General features: G+C 37.6%; 2 protein-coding genes across 3 annotated transcripts; one reads left to right on the top strand and one right to left on the bottom strand.

Annotated features, from left to right (window-relative positions):
* Nucleotides 1-3,066: 3,066 nt before the first annotated feature.
* LOC130419291 (tripartite motif-containing protein 16-like) lies at nucleotides 3,067-8,918 on the bottom strand. The gene is given in 7 exon segments (XM_056745894.1): nucleotides 3,067-4,076; nucleotides 4,439-4,498; nucleotides 4,948-5,107; nucleotides 7,092-7,325; nucleotides 7,496-7,591; nucleotides 8,143-8,204; nucleotides 8,207-8,918. Coding segments are annotated over 7 exon segments (1,650 nt in total). The 5' UTR covers nucleotides 8,712-8,918; the 3' UTR covers nucleotides 3,067-3,543.
* Nucleotides 8,919-9,891: 973 nt separating this feature from the next.
* On the top strand, nucleotides 9,892-22,110 carry sympk (symplekin). 2 transcript variants are annotated; one of them, XM_056745893.1, is made up of 27 exons: nucleotides 9,892-10,008; nucleotides 10,631-10,732; nucleotides 10,941-11,006; nucleotides 11,101-11,154; nucleotides 11,248-11,321; nucleotides 11,425-11,551; nucleotides 11,640-11,889; nucleotides 11,976-12,146; nucleotides 12,511-12,750; nucleotides 13,383-13,531; nucleotides 14,421-14,571; nucleotides 15,029-15,245; nucleotides 15,411-15,561; nucleotides 15,642-15,877; nucleotides 16,147-16,228; nucleotides 16,320-16,433; nucleotides 16,513-16,660; nucleotides 16,747-16,907; nucleotides 18,229-18,337; nucleotides 18,426-18,526; nucleotides 18,761-18,851; nucleotides 19,015-19,116; nucleotides 19,906-20,093; nucleotides 20,272-20,448; nucleotides 20,744-20,854; nucleotides 21,425-21,607; nucleotides 21,685-22,110. In XM_056745893.1, exons 2-27 carry the CDS (start codon nucleotides 10,640-10,642, stop codon nucleotides 21,847-21,849), a joined length of 3,711 nt encoding a protein of 1,236 aa, XP_056601871.1. In that variant the 5' UTR covers nucleotides 9,892-10,008; nucleotides 10,631-10,639; the 3' UTR covers nucleotides 21,850-22,110. The 2 variants fall into 2 exon arrangements, with proteins under 2 accessions (XP_056601871.1, XP_056601870.1); XM_056745892.1 differs by having other exon boundaries at nucleotides 21,682-22,110.
* The last annotated feature ends 53 nt before the right edge of the window (nucleotides 22,111-22,163 follow it).

The following is a 22,163-nucleotide window of genomic DNA, read 5'->3' as shown; positions in this document are numbered from 1 at the left end:
AAGGAAAGTGTTACCAATATTTTCTAAGCTGTATTGGTTTCCATTCAAAAGACATACATTTGCTAAGTTTATGAAAGGATTTGGTGCAAAAATTCATGTAATCATTTGGGGATTCATGCCCTTCCCAAATATCTTGCCCACTAATTTAATTGTAATACTAATAAAGTGTTAAATTCAAGTGCAATGAATTTAGGAAGTCAGTTAAACATGTATTTTGCCTAACTATTGACTTTTTGCACTAAAATATAGTTTATCCATAAAGAGTCAAAAATGAGAAATATTGTAGATTGTTTTATACAATCGTTAAACATTTTACATTTATTTCTATTATTAAAATAGTTCCTGTTAGAGTTAGTTCCTGTTCTACAGTATTTGTATTGGAATCCATAAGAGATAACATGGCACGAACAGATGCCAGCATATTACCAGTTAAGACCTACAAAGACCATGATATTTTCCAGTAAAACTAATACCCTGAATCTCATTATAACATCTCATTATAACCATTTAAACCCATAAGGTTTAAACATGTTTTCACATTTCCATGTTTCAACAAGAGAATAGTTTGTGGATTTATATTATGAAATATTGAATGAAAAATGAAAGTTAAAATATTCAAAAAAGAATACTTTGTAATACTTAATTAGCAGCATTTTTTTTTTTAGAAAAATCAGAGTTACTGTTTCATATAGCCTAATTTAATAATCAGCTGAAATATTTTTCAGGTGTCGGAGAGAGACAAGGACTCAGGTAGAGTGTCATGTGTTTTATTGAAAAACAAAAGTGAACCAAAACCACCACCAAAGGGAAAAATGTCCTGTGCTAGGTGAGGGTCAAAAGCCAGGAACCAAACAAATAGGACTCTACTTTAAGGCTCAAAGATTTACCTTTGGCATGTTCAAAACCCTACTTTTCATTACATTTACATGCAATATTTTCATATATGAAAACAATACTGTACACATTCAACCTGTTAATATGTGATATTATTTTGTTGGCCAAAGTTATCAGTGCTGTATGTATAATAACTTAATTCAAATGGAGATTACATTTTAATATTAATCCAAGCATTAAAAAGATCACAGTGAAAATATACTGTGAGAGGGCTGAGATTAAACTATAAAATAAAATAAATATATGAGATGGTGACATCTATGTGAAGTAAATCAGCTTTGTATCTACTCTGTTATTCTGAATAAATGCTTTGCATTGAGAACAGTTAGTAAATATCGGGTTGTTCATTACCCATTTCATTGTTCATGTTATCTCTGTTTAATCTTTGTATTTGGTAAACACAATTTTACAATGGATCTTTGAGAAACATAAAACCCAGGATAGAGAGGTTGAGTGAATGTGGTCTGGACTCTCTGCATGAGGGTCATTGTGTCAAAGACAGTGTAGAATGACAAAGTTCCTGCACCGTGATCCACATACACTCCTATTCTAGAATAGCTCGAGGGTACCGGGACATCAGTCCAGCTGTCATATGACACAGATATAAACACAAATTCACCTCTCCACTCAACCTCCCAGGTACAGTGTCCACATACACTCTCTCCACAACTGAGACCAGACAATACATATGTAGGAAACTGCTGGACTGTATGACTGTAGTGGCTCTGTTCCGCTCAGACAGACTGAGGTACTTATTCACTGTGTTTGTATCCAGTGTGAACTGACAGAAATGTTACAGAAAACATAAACAGACATAGTTAGTATTTTCAATAAGATGCGATACAGTGCACCCTACCATTTAAAAGTTTTAAGGTTACTACACTGAATTTTTTTTATGACCATAAAAATGGTTTGATAGAGGATAGAAGAAACTGAAACAACATAGACCTGTAAATATTTTTGTATCATTACAACACAAAAATAAAAATGAATGACTAGCACCAAAGGATGAAGAGAAAGCAGCCAAAAAAGTCAATAGGGAACTCTTTTAATGCTGTTAAAAAAGCATCACAGGGTGAGACCAGGGGTACACTTCTGCAAACTCTAGGAAGAGGATGGTTTTTTATTGCATTGTGATCATGATGCAAAAGTGAATGCTACATTACCTCTATCGGATATCTTTTCTATCTTTTCTCTATAGAATTCCTCCAGTTTTTTACTCTAAGAACACAGTAGAGACGATAGAGACAACAGCACAAAACTTTAGTTTCGGTTTCTCTCTCGGTTCTGTCTTTGAGAGATGTGAGTAGGCCTAGAAACAGTCAACTATATATCGGTCTTTTCGCAGATGATGTGATAGTTTGCCTGATTTGGATTTTTTTTTTGGATAGCCTATAACTGTGTGTTCGCGAACTGATTAAATTAAAATATTTGTATGGAAATAAATAAAAATATATTATACCTGACTAGACATAAACTGAACAAATGTGACAAACAGAAATGGAAGTCTCTCAACAAAGGTGCTTTTAGTTTAAACATGAGTTTAATAAATTTAGTTTAGTTTAGTTCGACCGTAGGGGTTAATGTTTCCGTTCAGAACAGCACATATGTTGTCTGACCAATCTAAACAGAGTAAGTCTCAAACCTCTGGTTATTGGAATGTTATTCTGACTAAGTGTACATAGGAAACTATGGCATGATTCTACAAAGCTACCGACAGAGGAAGTGATATTGGTCTATTTATCTCTATGGAGTGGTCATGACCTCTGGTTAGAAATAATCATACCTCTAATTAAGTTTTTATAGTCTTAGGGAACTGTATAAAATAATGCTTTCCGAGTATTACTTGTCCTAGAACCTCTCGCAGTGACCAAAACTGACGAGTTTGTGACCGTTAGATCCGCATGTATAGGCCAGAGTGAGACTCTAAGCCACACTGCGAATCGGATGATGGAGTGTAATTTAGAATAAGACAGAAGAATCAAACATTGACCCAAATTGCATGTATATTATCACGCATAATGATCAAATACAAATAATATCATTTTCACCACCTTACAGAAAATGTTCAGATCAGTTCTACTGTATGCTAATGTTATAATGAGCTAAAATATCTGTCAGGTTTAGGTTAGGAGAAAGACAAGAACTCAAGTACAGTGTCAGAGGGCTTTATTAAGAGAAGGAACTAAGCACAATTGTACCAAAACCACCACCAAAGAGAAAAAAAGGTGAAGATTGAAGCCTCAAACCAATTTAAGGTTTAAAGATGGCATTCAAAATATTACTTTTCATTGCATTTACACATGATATTTTATTATAATGTAGATGACATATATAACGTTCTAAATAGCAATATAAACAACATTATCTTATTTATCTAAATGTTAGTAGAACTCTAAACCTTAAAAATATCTCAATGAATGACAGAGCTGTGACTAAGCAATAAAATAATATTACAATATATAATGTAGACATCAAGATCAATTAGATCATATTTTATACATTATTATGAATAATGATTATGAGTGTGCAAACATGCGATATTCTTACATTATTACTTATTTTAATGATCATGTTTTTTTATTGTAATATGTTTTTGTTTCTATATCCTTGAAAAAAAACAATTTACGTGTCCAATTTTTGTATGGTCTATTTAATTAGATTACACACTTTTACTAGGGAACTCACATTAACATAAAACCCAGGATAGAGAGGCTGAGTGAATGTGGTCCGGACGCTGTGGATGAGGGTCATTTTATCAGAGACGCTGTAGAAGGACAAAGTTCCTGCACTTTGATCCACATACACTCCTATTCTAGACGAGTTGGAGGGCACGTGGACATCAGTCCATCTGTCATTGTGTCCAAATCTATGTCCGGAGGAAGAGCAGGACAAACTCCAGGACTGATCATTAAATCCAAATCCACACTCATTACTGGATCCTTTCCTGCTGATGCTCTTATATGACACTGATATATACAGACATTTTCCACTCCACTTAACCTCCCAGTAACAGCGTCCACACACACGCTCTCTACACAATACTTGCCTCCAGCTATAAAATCTGTCTGGATGATCAGCATACTGCTGGACAGTATGAGTGTACGTAGCTGCTCTATTCCCATCAAACAGACGGAGCCGTTTATGCATCGTGTTTGTATCCAGTGTGAACTGTCTGAAATCTGATGGAGAATAAAACATAACATTGGTGAAGTTTAATAACATTTATACACAAGATCTCCCGACGTGACAGTAAAATCTGAAATTCACTAAATTCTGCTTGTCATTTTGTTTTACAATAGTAAACACAACCTAAGAATTGGTAGAGTGTAAGGGGATGGTAATTATGAATAATAATAATAAAAAAATGTACAAGTTGTTTTGAATTATGATTACTTTAGAAGTAAACACGCTTTTGTCTTGATTATATACTGTAAGCAAACCATGCATGTGATGTTTACAAATTGCTAGACAAGAGCTGAACGACAAGTAACGTTAATATGTAAGATAATATAGATAGTTTATTCATGATATGGAGTCTTACATTGCAAGAAATCATTCCTGGCTTTGGGTTCATTGTGGGAAGTTACTGTAACATATGTAACTAAAACATAAACAGACATAATTAGTATTTATATATAAGAAGAGATACAGTACACGCTACCATTTAGAACTTTAAAAAATCAAAAAGCGTTTTATCTAAAGATATAACATTTAACAAAAATAAAATAATATTTTACTAAATAGAAATGGATGACTTGGACCAAATAATGTAGATAGAGCATCCAATAAGAGACACAAAATGGGACCTCATTCTGTTTAAAAGGACCCCATTATTGCACATTTTAGGCAATAAAAATAAAATCATTTTTTCTGGATTTTTTCCATAACTTGTGTTAGATTTGTGTTGTTCCAACATTATTCTAAAAACACTATTGTAATATAATGTATGTGTGTGCAGCTGTAATGTTCTTGTCATGACTTTAGCGCTTAACAGGACTAGATTATATTGCATTAGGATTATGATGCAAGAGTGAATATCTGCTTCTTTACCTTTATCAGATATCATTTCTATCTCCCCTCCACAATAATCCTCCAGTTTTTCTTTCAGCCAAAAAACTGAATTTCTCACAACATCAAAAGAGAGGGCAGAACTGACTGTACTGCTGTGAGAGACTGTAGATTGTGGAGCTGCAGAAAGAGACTGGAAACGCTACAGACAAACAACAGAAATTAATAAACACATACAATTAAATAAGTCTATTTATTTTTTGTAAAATCATTATATAATGAGAAAACAACCCTAAGCATCACCTGACATACTCTTGAGAATATAACACACAAATGAAAAATAAATGGTTAAAATGTATTCATTCAAGATAGAAATGATAAAGTAAGGAGAAAAAAAGAATCAATATCTCCACACTTTCTTCATTGATCTGCACTAAAATTAGATATCAATTTAGCACTTCAACAGTAAACGTGTTGTACAGTTGAAAGAAAAAGTATGTGAACCCTTTGGGCTTACTTGGATTTCTTCATAAATTGGTCATAAAATGTGTTCTGATCTTCATCTAAGTCACAACAATAGAGAAACACAGTCTGCTTAAACTAATACCGCACAAACATTATACGTTTTCATTGAACACAACATGTAAACATTCATAGTGCAGGGTGGAAAAAGTATGTCAAACCCTAGGCTAATGAGTAATGACTTCTCCAAGAGCTAATTGGAGCCAGGAGTCAGCCAACCTGGGGTCCAATCAATGTGATGAGATTGGATGTGTTGATTAAAGCTGGCCTGTCCAATAAAAAACACACACCAGTTTTGAGTTTGCTGGTCTGAAGAAGCGTTGTCTGATGTGAACCATGCCTCGCACAAAAGAGCTCTCAGAAGACCTACGATCAAGAATTGTTGACTTACATAAAGCTGGAAAGGGCTACAAAAGTATATCTAAAAGCCTTGATGTCCATGTGTCCACGGTAAGACAGATTGTCTACAAATGGAGAAAGTTCAGCACTGTTGCTACACTCCCTAGGCGTGATCGTCCTGTAAAGATGACTGCAAGAGCACAGCGCAGAATGCTCAATGAGGTAAAGAAGAATCCTAGAGTGTCAGCTAAACACTTACAGAAATCTCTGGCACATGCTAACATTTTTGTTGACAAATCTACAATAAGGAAAACATTAAACAAGAATGGACTTCATGGGAGGACACCACGGAGGAAGCCACTGCTGTCCAAAAAAAACATTGCAGCACGTTTGAAGTTTGCAAAAGAGCACCTGGATGTTCCACAGCACTACTGGCAAAACATTCTGTGAACAGATGAAACCAAAATTGAGTTGTTTGGAAAGAATACACAACACTATGTGTGGAGAACAAAAGGCACAGCACACCAACATCAAAACCTCATCCCAACTGTGAAATATGGTGGAGGGGGCATCATGGTTTGGGGCTGCTTTGCTGCCTCAGGCCCTGGACGGATTACTGTCATCGATGGAAAAATGAATTCCAAAGTTTATCAAGACATTTTGCAGGAAAACTTAAGACCATCTGTCCGCCAACTGAAGCTTAACAGAGGATGGACGATGCAACAGGACAACGACCCAAAGCATAGAAGTAAATCAACAACACAATGGCTTCAACAGAAGAAAATTAGCCTTCTGGAGTGGCCCAGTCAGAGTCCTGACCTCAACCCGATTGAGATGCTGTGGCATGACCTCAAGAGAGCGATTCACACCAGACATCCCAAGAATATTGCTGAACTGAAACACTTTTGTAAAGAGGAATGGTCCAAAATTTCTCCTTACCGTTGTGCAGGTCTGATCTGCAACTATAGGAAACGTTTGGTTGAGGTTATTGCTGCCAAAGGAGGGTCAACCAGTTATTAAACCCAAAGGTTCACATACTTTTTCCACCCTGCACTATGAATGTTTACATGTTGTGTTCAATAAAAACATGAAAACGTATAATGTTTGTGCGGTATTAGTTAAGCAGACTGTGTTTCTCTATTGTTGTGACTTAGATGAAGATCAGAACACATTTTATGACCAATTTATGAAGAAATCCAAGTAAGCCCAAAGGGTTCACATACTTTTTCTTTCAACTGTATTTGCAATCATTGTGTCACACTTTCCTCACTTAATTTGCGAATAAGAAACAAAATTAATTTACAACACAAACAGAGTTCTGCTACCTGCAGGAAATAAATGTCATCATTTGTGTGCAAAAGCTGCTCCAGCTCAGCGTTTCTCCTCTTCAGATCAGCAATCTCTTTTTCTAGTTGCTTCAAGACATCTTCAGCTCGACTTACTGCCGCCTTTTCACGATCTCTGATCAGCTGTATCACCTCAGAGCGACATCTCTCAATGGTTCGAATCAGCTCAGTAAAGATTCTCTCACTCTCCTTCACAGCTGTATCTGCAGAACACTGTTAAAAAACACACTGGAGAATCAGTCCATTCACTCAACTCTTACCTGTACTGTCGCTCACACAGTCCACAATAACAGAGTCTGAGTCAAACAGAATCTGTATGTTTTTTAAAGAAGAGATACTCAGTCAGGTCTTCTAGCTGAAAAACCAATGTTCTTATTACTCACCTTGTGTGTCTTCACAGCCTCTCTCAACAACTGAAGCTCCTTCACTCTCTCCTGGATTTTCTGCTGGAATTTCTTCTGTGTCTCTTCCAAAAGTTTCTGTAGGAAAACAAATAGCTGTAAAGCCTCTAAATAACATAAAACTACAAGTAGAAATTTGTGATGTATAAATTCAACTGCCAATATCCATTTATTTTTCTCTTAAGTGGTGTGGCAATTTTTTTTAGAAGTAACCTAGATTTACTATATATATAAACTATATTAACGTCATTAAATCCAAACTCTAATGAATCTGATGTACTTGTTTTCGTGCAAAAAGACAAATCGAATTTCATTTATTTCTAATCGTTATTATGAAATTTTAACAGTTTAGAATATTTATCGGTGGTTAATGTTTAACAATACATGTCATCACTGTCACAGTTTTAAGTCATCTTAAACTAGCACTTGGGGCTTCCTGGTTCGATTTACAACCATACAACTACATTTCTGTTTTTGTATTTCTTCTTCTTCTTTATCTACTGCAGTTTATTTAACTGGATAACCCAGAAGTTGATTATATCAGCGTTACCAAAATAAAAACAGACAACATTAGTACACAGCATCATTTCACAATTTAGAGCAGAAATGAAGTACGGAACAGTTTTTACCTGTTTCCCTGTCCTTTCTTCTGCAGGTGCAACAACATCATGGTTCTTATGATTGTTCAATGTACACAAATACACTGCTGGTCAGTACGGCAGTAGATGTCCAGGTGTTTCTTGTGTTGTGGGCAAAGCATCTCATGGAGTCGTCTAGTTGGATCTATCAGATTATGTCTCCTATCTTTAAAATGATTCTCATGTTGTTCAAGGTGATCTTGACAGTAAGAGTTCATACAATCCAGACAGGACTTGACAGCTTTGAACTTTCTCCCAGTACACACGTCACATTCCACATCTTCAGGTCCAGCGCAACAGTGAGCAGCTTGTAGTTTTCTCTTCTTCAGTTTCTCCACCACTTCAGCAACAATTACATTCTTACATAAAGCCGGTCTTGGTGTGAAGGTCTTTCGGCACTGAGGGCATCTGTAGACTCTCGTGTTTTTTACCTGATTCCAGCAGTCGGTTATACAGCTCATACAGTAACTGTGTCCACAGGGAATGGTCACTGGATCCTTTAGTAAATCCAGACACACTGAACAGCTGAACTGGTCCTGAGAAATGCTGGCTTCTGCCATTTTACTTTAGTACACACATTGAGACACAAAAAACAGCTCAACAATAGTTAAGTTTCGGTTTCTCTCTCGGTTCTTGTGGGAAACAGGTGTGCGTGTGAATGTGGCTTACATTTACGTGCACATTCACCGTCAAAAAAGTCGACCAGGTGACCGTTCTTCATGTGTCCATCGTTCCAAGATCAAATGACACATGATCGAAGCTGATACAATCACGCTTGAACAAATTGTCTGAGATCATCGCATCGTGATTGGAAAGACAGCATAAATCGATAGAAGAACAAGTGATCAGCAACGCCGCTATTGGACTCTCACTAAAGATGATAATGTTAATGTACTGTCAATTAATAATTCCTCTCCACGAAAGGCACGAGGCACACCCATGTATAAACCCATTAAAGGTTGTTAAAAGTTGATATAAAATAGCAAAACTTCAAGACATTGACCTTCATGAAGAAAAGAATACAAACTAAAACTGGTTATATTGTTGATTTAAAGGGGACTTCAAAACATGTGTTTCTTCACTATTTATAACACTGATCCAACATCTCTTGTTGGATGTAAAAGATGACTTATACCAGTCAATTATCCATTGAGATTTAAATTAAATGCATGTGGGCGTAAGCATCTTTGTGTTGTTTTTACTTTAGGTATAATAAAGAATATTAAAGAAATGGCAGTCCAAAACGTATATATCTCATGAAGGCCAGTGTAGTGTTTTAAGTGTATAATTGTCTGGAGATCATCATTAGGGTGCTTCTTCTCCACAGGGCTCATCTATTGTCTGATGTGTGTAGTAAGTGAGAGCCCCTTCAGACTTTTACACTGAATTCCTTTCTATCAATTGCCCAAGAGGTCAGTTTTAACAAGTTTGGGTCAAGGAATGGTGGTATTTTCAAACACAGTGTCTGTGTTAAGGATTTTTTTTAATTAATATACTATAAGGAATCTGAAATATTTATACATATTAAATATTAAAATTAATTCACCTGCAAATATTTTAATTTCTTTTCGGATAGTAACCTAACTTCAACTCTGCTAAAACTGAGAACTGCCCCTGATAAAACATGATTTGAATTTGCATAATTTTATGGGTTTATAGTTTTATGTGCTGCGAAAAGGACACGCGTTGAAAGAAACTCAATTTCCCATCAACCTCGTTTAACCCCGGAAGTAAACGCTTCTCCTGTTAGCATGGCGCTAATGAACAGTATTGTGGCCAGTTGTACGTCCTATTATTTTTCCTAAAATGAACCATTTGGATATATAATTCACACGTAGGAGGTTAAAGAAATACTGAGTAAGTAAAATAGAGTTATTGCTTCAACACCATCTTTGAATTTTGCTTAACGTTATTCGGATAAATGCCAACCTGCAGGTCTCTAGTATATTATGTTGAATTTTTCCAATTTAGTGTTTACATTAACATGTGCTTTAAGTTGTGTAACGTAACCACAACCTGTCGTTTGTTACTTGTTTTACGTTTTTTAATATGTATTTGCGTTTTATTTAAATATTATTAAATGGGTACGTTAAGGGAATGGTACATTTTAATAAGTTGAATGAAACGTTACTGAACTGGTTATGTGTTGGTCTTGATGAACTGTTTCTCGAGCATTTTGGATTTCTTTGGTCAAACCTAAAATTAGAATGGTTTCATTCATTAAGAAATATCCATAGTTTTAGCATATTTTACTGTCATCTATGATTGTGTTGTGATATGAACATAAACTCAAAACTGTTCTCTAAAGGAGCTGTTAATGACATTACAAGAGACCCTTTAAGTTGTGACAGACTTTTAAGAATATTTCACACATTGGGTTTACCTAATTTAAGGACTAATTTGCAGCTAGGACTCATTTCAGAAATATATTTCAATGTTTTTTATGATCGCATATTTGTAATTTTTTTTTCTTCTGAAGATCATTAAGATGGCAACAGGAGATCAGTCAAAGGCTGGCACATCCTCTCAGTATCCAAGCACTGATATGGATGCAGCTGTGGACATGACCACCAGTGAAAAGGTGATGGACTTAGCCTTTATTACACAACATTATGTTATATATATTTATTTTTATATACTATTATGTCACTATACAAGTCAGCCTATTTTTACACACAATTTTTTTAACATAAATTTATATGATGTATGTGTGTTTTTGAACTCTTGTTTATTGAAGTGTTTTGTGTTTCTAAATGTGACATCTGACAATTTGATCTGTAATATAACAGGTAGTGGAACTGCTTAACCAGGCTTCCCTCATTTCCACAGAAGAAAAACTTGTCATTCTCAAACAGGTTTTCGCTACTTTTTACATATTTTAAAGTAAAAATATTTTGTTGTGCCTGTGGCCACAAATTATAGTTGTGCTCTTTTTTGTTTTATTATTAGGTGCAAGAGTTGATTATCAACAAAGACCCTTCATTGCTTGATAACTTTCTGGATGTAAGTGCAAAACATATTTAGTGTCTTGTGTACGAAAATGACCTGCCAAGAAAATTTAATTTTTTGCTTTCTTCTCTCTTGCATCCTCAACAGGAAATCATCGCATTTCAGACAGACAAATCAATTGAAGTGCGGAAGTTTGTTATCGGCTTCATTGAGGAGGCATGGTGAGTTTTGTCTGGTCTCGCAATACTCCATCTCTATCTTATACATAATACTGTTATGTATGACCAGTTCCTAAAATTCTGTTTCTGCATCTTGTCGATGTAGTAAAAGGGATAATGAGCTTCTTCTGCGGCTTATTGCTAATTTGAATATGCTAATGCGAGACGAGAGTGTCAACGTGGTGAAAAAAGCCATTCTGACGCTCACTCATCTGTATAAAGTGGCTTTACAGGTATGACTCATTTCCAGTGATGTAGACTTTACTCATTGTTTGGTCAATATTTTATGCTTTTTGACATGTTCTTTATTCATTTTCGTAGTGCCTGGTCCGCACCAAGAGTGTCTCGGACATGCAGGAGGCATGCTGGGATATGGTCACCCAGATGAAAGACGAAGTTCTGGCATTGCTGGATTCGGATAACGATGGAGTCCGCACTCACGCCATCAAATTCACAGAGTCCCTCATTATCACTCTGTCACCACGGACACCTGACTCCGATACCCCCAAGAAACACGAAGGGGACATCAGCCTGGACAAAATCCCCAAAGATCACACGTATATTCGCTATGGTAAGCGAGTATGCGTTGCACATTCATTATAAAGGTATTTTTTACCCATTTGTACTGCTTACCTTTTCATCCTGTCCTGGTCTAAGATACCTTAAGCGAGGAGGGGAAATTTGCTCTGGAGCAGCTGCTGAAGTTTATGGTTCATCCTGCCATCTCCAGCATTAATCTGACAACTGCGCTGGGATCACTTGCCACGTTGGCAAAACAACGGCCCATGTTCATGTCTAAGGTGGCACAGGCATATGAAACATTACATGGTGAATTTTCAACACCTTTTCAGTTATTACAAAAATGTGTTTGACACTTTTAGCTTAAGTGTTCAAATTTGGCCAATAAGAAACCACTAAATGCCCTAGAGAACACACTTAAATGACTCCTGACCTAAAACCAACCCAGCTTTGATTATGAGTTTTGAAAGGATAATCTATTAAATTTCATAATATATTTAATTTTCTATATTGTATTGCATATGTAATTAAAATGTAATATGGGTAGTATTTGATATCTTGCTGCTTGATTTCTTTATTTATTTGATTGAACGTATAAGATAAGATCTTAAATTCACTACTTAATGTAAATGATTTCAAATTACTGAATGACCTTTCTCATTATGCTCTGCAGCTAACCTGCCCCCAACTTTGGCCAAGTCTCAGGTGAGTAGCGTGCGCAAGAACCTGAAGCTGCACCTGGTCTCGGTGCTGAAGCACCCCAGCAGTGTGGAGTTCCATGGGCAGATTTCCACCCTGCTGCTGGATCTTGGCATGTCTCAGAACGAGATCACACGCTGCACCCCTGCCATACCTCAGCCACGGAAAAGACTTCAGCACGAGCCCTATGCAGAGGGCAAGAGGATCAAGATAGGTGAGTGGTTGTTTAGTGTCATTCTTCAAATTTAAAGACCCTATGATATAAAAAAATTGAGAATATGAGCATAAAAATGATATTTTTCTTAGTCCAATGACACACTTTCCAGAAGAAAGAAGTGTCTGGAATTGCATTGATTATTGCCATCAATATATATATATATATTTTTTTTTTCGTACAAGCTGTTAGCTTAGCCTTTTCCTGACTGTAAAGTAAGCTTAAAGGACTAATTCACCCCGTAATAAAGATTCTGTCATCATTTACTCACCATTTTGACATTTGCACAACACCAAAGATATTTTGAAGAATTTTAGTAACAGAAAATCGTTGGTCACCATTGACTTGCATTGGTTTTGTGTCCAATCAATAGAAGTGAATGTGGACCATAGTTTTTCTTGCTTACATTATTAAAATAGCTTTTCTGTGTTTTGCAGAAGAAAGTTGTACAGGTATAAAATTGGTAAATGATGATAGAATTTTCATTTTGAGAATTACTTCTCCTTTAATACCATTGGCTAGTTTTGGTAATCGAGAAGAACTGATAGATCCATTCATTTCTACCGGCTGCTATGATGGTTCTTTGCATTCAGTCGGATTAGAAGGTGAATAATGGCCTGCTCTTGTTGCAGAAACTGCGGAAGATGATGAGGATAAGGAGGAACCACCTCCAGTCATCACCCCCAAACCCTCCTCCTCCTCCGTTGGCACCCAAACAGCTATTGATCTCACTGCAGAGTTCCTGTTACCCCTCCTGTCCTCAGACAATGTGGCCAACCTGGTACATGTCACGTTCACATTTGTTTAAGCTTACCAAGCTCTGGTCTGAGCTAGAAGTAACCAGTGTATTCTGTTTGGCTTCAGATTGTAAACAAAATCACATTTTGTTTCTCTAAAATTATGCTCGGTCTGGTGTTTGGCAACGGAACTAAAAATTTGTTTCTTCAGATTTTCAATTTCTGTTCAGACTGCCAGCAACTGTGTCACCAGTCTCTCACTATGAGGTCGTTCTAAGGCGTTGCTGGATTTATAAACAAAACCTGCAGTGTCAGACGTGAGATGGCTGACGCGAGCTCCCCTCCTGTACTCCTATTGGTATAATGTGCATAAAGTTGAACAATTCTCAACTTTTGTTGCTAGACTCCCGTCGCTGGATACACCCACTTCCTGTTGCCCACGGTCACTGTCGCTCATGTCGCTGGAAGTCGAGTTGTTGTTTCTGGCAGTCTTATAAGGGCGTTAGTCTAGTGTGGGAACTTTCTTCGCTTTTCGTGGCTTTGTTTGGCCACGGCCCGCCCAAGAGGCCATATGACTGACAGGTAAAGCAACCAATCACGTTTCGTTTTGTGCCGTGTCAAGTTTAGAGACGTGAAAATGTCCCGCAGTAACAGACCGGTGTACATTCACGAACGTGTCGAAAGTCAGATGAAGGTGAAGGTGCTGAAGTGTTTTTCAGAAAAGTGTACCAGACGCTTATTCTACGGTCCATGGGCGTGATGTCTGAATCTGAAACTCGATGTCGCTGGGCAACCATTGAAATGAATGACTTCGCCTCGCTTTGTCGTTGCGTGTAGCTGGTGGTCTCAAGAGGGCTTAAAATATATAGTTTGGTGGCTATATAGTTAATTTATGTTAACCTATTGTATGTTGTCTGTTTATTGTTCATGTAGGTACTCATTAGTATGGTTTACCTGCCCGAGGTGATGCCAGCCTCCTTCCAGGCCACCTACACGCCTGTAGAATCGGCCGGTACAGAAGCCCAGATCAAACATTTAGCCAGAATGATGGCCACACAGATGACAGCGGCTGGCCTGGGACCAGGTGAGGAGATTTAGATGGCGTAGATTAAAGGGATGGTTCACCCAAAAATGAAAATTCTGTCATAATTTTGGTAGTCAGTGGGGTCCAAGAACTGTTTGGTTACAAGCATTCGTCCAAATATATTTCAAAGACATTTATACAGATTTGAAACAACTTGAAAGTGAGTAATTCATGACAGAATTTTCATTTTTGAGTGAACCATCCCTTTAAGACAACATTAAGATAAGAGGATATGATATATCAAAAATAAATGTAAAATATATGTACAGGAAAATATAAACATTTATACATATGTACAATTGTCGGGAGATGAATTGATTTCTAAACTGAAAGTCACATGTCTATTGTGAATGTAAAAGTGTGAAGACACACTCAGCACCTCTGGAGGTTGATGTGCTGTAAAGTCACAGCCCATGTTTCATAAATGATGCTTAATGCACTTTTCAACACTACACAGGGTTGGAGCTGTGTAAGGCTCGGGATGAGGAGTTAAAGGAGGAGGAAGGGCAGAGTGAGATCAGCTCCAAAGACCCTCTCATCATCCGCAAGTACTCCGCAGTTTCCCTCGGTCAGGCCATCTCAGTGTTGGGAGGAACATACAAGAGCCCTGTCACTGAAGAGACACCTCATATTAAGAAACTTCCAGAGCCTATAGTGCCCACAACACAGCCGAAGTAAGAGCACCAACATCACGCAACATGTCGACATGGTGTTGAAACAAAAAATAAATATTAGCTTTCAAGACATAGTGAGGTGCACTTAAATGGAACCTTTAAGAAAGATTTTTAATCTGTTTTGATCATCTCTTAATGTGTTTTTCTCCACTAACTGTTATTTAGAGCTCCTGGCACCAGTGGCAGAAAGAAGGTCTTCAAACTAGCAGATGTGGTACAGCCGTTCTCAGACGTGCAGGTAGAGAAACTCATCAACTTGTCCGTCAACCGAATCCTCAATTCAGAAAAGGCCATCGCACTGAGCGGGATGTCTCACGTAAGACACATTCCAGACACATTGCCTCACTCTCCACTAATATATGTCCTCATTTTCATGGTTTCGGATTTTTCTTCCAGATTCGCATGAAGCTGCTTGCTCGCTTGGTGACCCAGTTTGAGGGGGGGATGAAAGACGACTTAATGCAGTTTATTTTGGATGATATGCGGGGCAGAAGTGACCTGGCGTTTTCTCTGCTGTATCACGAGTATAATGAATATCTAAGTCAGCAGCCCTCTGGCTCTCTTGACAGCTATGAGCAATGTCTGTTCAGTCTTTTGTCTGGCCTGCAAGAGAAACCTGAGCAGAGAGACGGGTGAGGCACGCTTTTATGACACCACTGATGGACAAAATATATGCTCATATTGTACACTAAAAAAATTAAAAGTGATTTAGCAGGACGTTGAAGGTGCAGTGTTTACATGCAAATTTATAGAAAATCTATTTTAACTGTTGGCATTATATTCGCTGGCCACTAATCTTGCTGGAAGAACAGGCAAATATATGAGCATATATTCTGTTGTGTTTGGAAATTATTTGTGCATAAGTCATGGAATCACTCAAACAATTTTTTTGTTTTCCCAGACTTTTCACCAAGCTTGTGCTCGAAGCTCCAGTCATTACCGACTCTGCGCTGGAGGTGATTCAACGCTACTGTGAAGATGAGGTCAGCCAATCCGCCACTTTTTACCAAAAGCATGTATATTTAAACACACAATCGCCTTCTAAAGTCTTTGACATACCCATTTGTGTTCCAGTCACGTGTATACCTGGGCATATCCACTTTGAAGGAGCTCATTCTGAAACGGCCGTCCAGGCAGTTCCAGTACCTCAACGTACTTCTGAACCTCAGCTCTCACGAAAAAGAAAAGGTTCAATTCCGGTCATCTGTGTTAAATCATTTTAATGACGTTTATGTAGAAGAGTGACATAATCTCGATCCTGTTTTAGGTGCGATCCACTGCCCTCGGCTTTATCAAGCGCATGTATGAGAAAGAACATCTGAAGGACTGTGTTGAGAAATTTGCTCTCACATACATGCAGTTTCTGGTCCACCCGAATCCACCCTCACTTCTGTTTGGAGCCGGAGAAGACACGGGTGCAAAGATTTTTTATTCCTCACTGTAAAATGACGATTTACCAACCGTTCGTTATGTTTAAATATCAAATGGTTTGCATTTTCAGAGGTGGCGGCTTCTTGGACAGAAGAAACTGTGCGGCAGTGTCTCTATCTGTATCTCTCCCTGCTGCCTCTCAACCATCGTCTGGTTCATGAGCTGGCTTCTGTCTACACCGAGGCCATCGCTGACATCAAGCGGAGTGTGCTGAGGGTCATTGAACAGCCTGTAAGACGTTCTCTTAATCAGCTCGTCCTATCAGATGTTTCTATTTTATGAGGTTTTAATTTCATGTTTTATGTTTAGCTTCCTTTAGTTTCTGCCCATTTTGAAAGGTTATTCGGTTGTTTAGTCTGATGTCACACTCCACTATACACTCACCTAAAGGTTTATTAGGAACACCTGTTCAATTTCTCATTAATGCAATTATGATGGTGGTGTAATGGTGTGGGGGATGTTTTCTTGGCACACTTTAGGCCCCTTAATGCCAATTGGGCATCGTTTAAATGCCACGGCCTACCTAAGCATTGTTTCTGACCATTTCCATCCCTTTATGACCACCATGTACCCATCCTCTGATGGCTACTTCCAGCAGGATAATGCATCATGTCACAAAGCTCGAATCATTTCAAATTGGTTTCTTGAACATGACAATGAGTTCACTGTACTAAAATGGCCCCCAAAGTCACCAGATCTCAACCCTATAGAGCATCTTTGGGATGTGGTGGAACGGGAGCTTCGTGCATCCCATAAATCTCCATCAACTGCAAGACGCTATCCTATCAATATGGGCCAACATTTCTAAAGAATGCTTTCTGCACCTTGTTGAATCAATGCCACATAGAATTAAGGCAGTTCTGAAGGCGAAAGGGGGTCAAACACAGTATTTTTATGGTGTTCCTAATAATCCTTTAGGTGAGTGTATATGGAAGGTCATATACTGTTTCCAGGTCCAAACGCTCAATAAGCTACCATAGGCAAACAACAAAAAATGCTAATATACGCTCATGGCGAGCTGTAAAATTATCGAAAAACTATGATCATAACCTTTATCTTCATAACGAAATCCCACATGGCAAGTCAGTGATTCATTTTAGATAATTTATTTAAATAGGATGACAGAGATTCCGTAAACCTGCATACTGTATTGTATACTGTGAGTTACATTTACATTTAGGCATTTGGCAGACGCTTTTATCCAAAGCGACTTACATTGCTTTTATCCTATACATTTTACATAGGTATTTGCAATCCCCTGGGATCGAACCCACAACCTTGCATTGTTAACGCAATGCTCTTACCACTGAGCTTAAGGAGAGTTAATAAATGCTCTGCTTACATATGACATGTGAGTAAACAGTGCTTATTAACAGCTGTTTAAGCTGTAGCCGAGCTTTAAATGAATAGATGCATGGACTCAGAAACGCTATTCCTTACGTCACCACTTAACAAACCGAATAACCTATGGTTCCTTTAGTATAATCTCACCCAGATGGTTAGTTATATAGTAGACACAATGCATCAGAAAGATTAAAGTCGTTTTCTGTAGATAAGAGGAATGGGAATGAACTCTCCAGACCTGCTGCTCTTGGTGGAGAACTGTCCTAAAGGAGCAGAGACACTGGTCACTCGCTGTTTGCACATACTCACGGATAAAGGTACAGTGTGCTTCAGTGTGTGGGAAATTGTTCATGTGATAGGAAGTGATTTGGTGGTCCACAAGCATTGTGTGTTTCCTCTCCACAGTGCCTCCATCTCCTGAGTTAGTGGAAAGGGTAAGGGACCTTTATCATAAACGAGTCCCTGATGTTCGTTTTCTCATTCCGGTCATCAACGGCCTGGAAAAGGTAAATCTCATCGGTTATTTTACTATGGTACAAAACAGTTGAAGAGACCAGTGTTTAATAAGTAAATAATTATGTTGCCTGTTTAGGCTTGCCAAACAACAAAACCACTTCAACGATTTAAAATGAGGATTATGAGTTTGATTTCAGAGCCAACTAATGGCAGATGAAATATTTTTGAGAAGCAAAAAGACTGTCTAAGCTCTGATGTTGTAATGATGTCATTGTGTTGAGCAGAATGAGGTGATCCAGGCTCTACCCAAACTTATCAAGCTCAATCCCATTGTGGTCAAAGAGGTGTTCAACCGACTGCTGGGCACTCAACACAGTAATGCCTCCTTATTCTTTTGCTAATGCGTCTTACAAATTTGAGTTTTTATTTCATCTTTCATTTAATGCTTTATAGGTCACTGATGTCGCAATGTTTTTGTATTGCTTTACATATCCATAAAGACTTTGTGTGTTTTATATGTTTTATACTTGTTGTGCAGGTGAAGGCAGTTCCTCCATGTCTCCACTCTCTCCTGCTGAGCTCCTCATCGCCTTACACAACATTGACTCGTCCAAGTGTGATATGAAGTCAATCATCAAAGGTACATCTCTATTTACACATTCTAATTTCTAAATCGGGATGATAAACCGATTTTAATTGAAAGTGATAGTTCACCCCCAAAAAAATATGTCATCATTTACTCACTCATGAGTACATGAGCACATTTCAAACCTGTATGACTTTCTTTATTCCGCATAACACAAAAGAAGATATTTTGATGAATGTTGTTATCTTGCACCTATTCACTTTCATTGATTTTGTGTCCAAGTAAATGGGGGCCAGTGCGGTTCGGTTACCAAGTTTCTTTAAAATATCTTTTGTGGTCTGAAGAAGAAAGTAAGTCATGAAGGTTTGAAATGAAAAGAGGGTGAGTAAATGCTGGCGGACTTTTCATTTTTGGGTTTGAGGGTCTGATCGGCCCGGCTCATCCTAGCCATCCTTGAGCAAGCCATTGCTTTACCTACATAGTAAGTTACTTCCTGTTTATTTTTGACACTCCCACATAGAGCTGGGCGATAAAACTAATCTATTTTATGAAAGATTGTGTTGTTGTGTTTATTAGAAATAAGTTCTGCATTATCTTACTTTATGAGATTTTTTTCTGCAACGCTTTTAGGGATGGATATCAAACAAAAATGAGAAAATGAAATTCTCTCCCTGTCGTCTAAGGGGCTCCATAGGTTTATCCAGAGACAAATACAAACAACAATTTTTTTGCACACCTCTGTAGTGGTCTATATACCTCCTGGCAACCGCTGTTTAGTATCTTCCTAACATTGTCACATTTCTCCTGCATTTTGTCTTCCCATCATTCTTGTTCGGCCTGTAGCCACTAACCTGTGCTTTGGAGAGAAGAATGTGTACACAACAGAGGTTCTGGCGGTGGTGATGCAGCAGTTAATGGAGCAGACGCCTCTCCCCATATTGCTGATGCGTACGGTCATCCAGTCGCTCACCATGTACCCTCGTCTAGCTGGTTTCGTCATGAACATCTTGGCCCGGCTCATCCTCAAACAAGTAAGTGGGCAAGTCTGAATAAGCTGTGTTATAGCATGTCACAACTTTATTGTGATTTAATAAATATTTGTAACTGAGAGTCAGCCAGTATGGGTAGACCAATAATTATTATTAGGCGAAGGCACATACAGTGTTTTGCAATGAAGTAAAATTATATGTGTGTGTTCGATTTTTACAGGTGTGGAAATATCCAAAGGTGTGGGAGGGCTTTGTAAAATGCTGCCAGCGAACCAAACCCCAGTCCTACAACGTGCTCCTCCAGCTGCCTCCTCCACAACTCGCAAGTGTGTTTGAGCGTTGCCCGGAGATGAGAGAGCCGCTCCTACAGCATGTGCTCTCCTTCACCCCTCACCAAGTGCGTAAACTCAAATCGTTGCCTCCTTGTACAAAGTTATTTTTTATTTATATATATATTATAATCTGTGATTGAGGAAAGAAAAATGTTTTTATTAACACAAAAAACAAGGCAGTATATCCTGTGACATTACTGATTGTAAAAAAAAGTTTTATCATGGCACATAATATTATAAGGAATTAATCTGTATTTTGGTTTCTTTGCGGCAACTTTTGAAAATGAAAAACGTACCTCTTATGTTTTACTATATCAAATGTCATTGATCACATTTTCTTGCATCTAAATGTTTCTGTAGCAAGCTCACATTCCATCCTCTATAATGGCCGTTCTGGAGGTCAACATCAGGAAACAGGAGCCAGAACCACAACCACAACCACAACATCCAGAAATAATGGAGGAGAGACAGGTAGAGACATTGGGCTATTTGAAACATTGAGTTATTTCAAATACGGTGCTATGTGTATTGATTGACAAAGTTTAACAGAAAACACACTAAAGAGAAAATAATAAAGACATCGAAAATGGAGAAATAAGGGATAAATGATAGAAACATGAAAAGTGTGAAATACAATCCTATTATTGCAAATAAGTGCATTAGTGATAAAATCTGGAAGAATAATTGTCTGTAGAAATGTAATTGTAGGATTTATATATTGTTTGGCATCTGGTTAACACAAAAAAGGAATGTTGTGACCTAAGATTACACACAATTACACAATTCTTGGTTTACCTGTACAATTAACCTTATTATTAATTTATCACCATTTATTTATATATTTATACCGTACTGTTATTTTGAGGAAAAACAAAAAACAAATCTGATAAAAAAAATATAAACAGTGAGGGTTGGTTCTAACACAAAAGTCAGGATGTTCCAGGTAAAAACTGTACTGAAATATTACAAACACAGATGTAAATTACTGCAGATAATCTGAAAGTAATTCATTTTCATTCTTTCCTATTCATATCGAAAAAGATGCACATACCAAAGCATGTCTCAGTACCAGTACCACAGGAAGAACCTCCAGCCCCAGCACCTGTAGCTTTTACAGAACCAGAGCCAGAAGTGATTCCATCAAGGAGGGAAGTAGATGAACCCATGGAGCAGGATGAGACAGCCCATGCTGTTCTGGAGGTCACACCTGAACCAGCATCACAGGTATTTTCCTTAAATCTGTCATGTATATCATCATAATAATGGCTTGAGGTTGACAGATGACTTCTTAACTTCAGCAGATGGAGGTATCTGAAGAAGCAACACCGTCTAGTTCTGTCACAGAAAAGATAGAAGAACTCATGGAAGAGTCCAGTGCAATGTCTGCTGATGTGACTGACCAACCCCAAGTTGTGTCTGAGGATGCTGACACCGACCCAGAACCAGAAACAAGCAATGTGGATTGATAACATCTCAAATAAGACTGTGGAATCTTACTGTGTTTATGGCTGTTGATGAAGCTGGTGTCTTATTTCATACAGCTTTATTTCAATGTACTATTTTTCAACCATCAAATGTGATATTAGTAACTGTTCATTTGCCTCAAATATATTATTTTAGTTTTTTTTTTTGACTTGTTAAAACTAATTAGAAAATAAATTGATTTTGTTTGTGCCAGTTTTCATTGATAAAATAAATAAACGTCTTTGAAAATAATACAAATAAAATGACTGTTGTCCATACGTCATTTATGTTTGACCAATCATTGGAAAGTTGATAC

Source organism: Triplophysa dalaica, chromosome 4, assembly GCF_015846415.1.
Source record: "Triplophysa dalaica isolate WHDGS20190420 chromosome 4, ASM1584641v1, whole genome shotgun sequence".
Lineage (NCBI taxonomy): Eukaryota > Metazoa > Chordata > Actinopteri > Cypriniformes > Nemacheilidae > Triplophysa > Triplophysa dalaica.
Note: the sequence above shows the minus strand (reverse complement) of the source record. Positions and strands in the feature narration are given on the sequence as shown.

Coding starts and splice junctions, on each gene's coding strand:
- sympk (XM_056745892.1), top strand. CDS start 10,640: ATGGCAACAGGAGATCAGTCAAAGGCTGGCACATCCTCTCAGTATCCA. Junction 15,562..15,641: donor CACTGAGCGGGATGTCTCAC/GTAAGACACATT, acceptor TTTTTCTTCCAG/ATTCGCATGAAGCTGCTTGC. Junction 16,229..16,319: donor AACGCTACTGTGAAGATGAG/GTCAGCCAATCC, acceptor TTTGTGTTCCAG/TCACGTGTATACCTGGGCAT.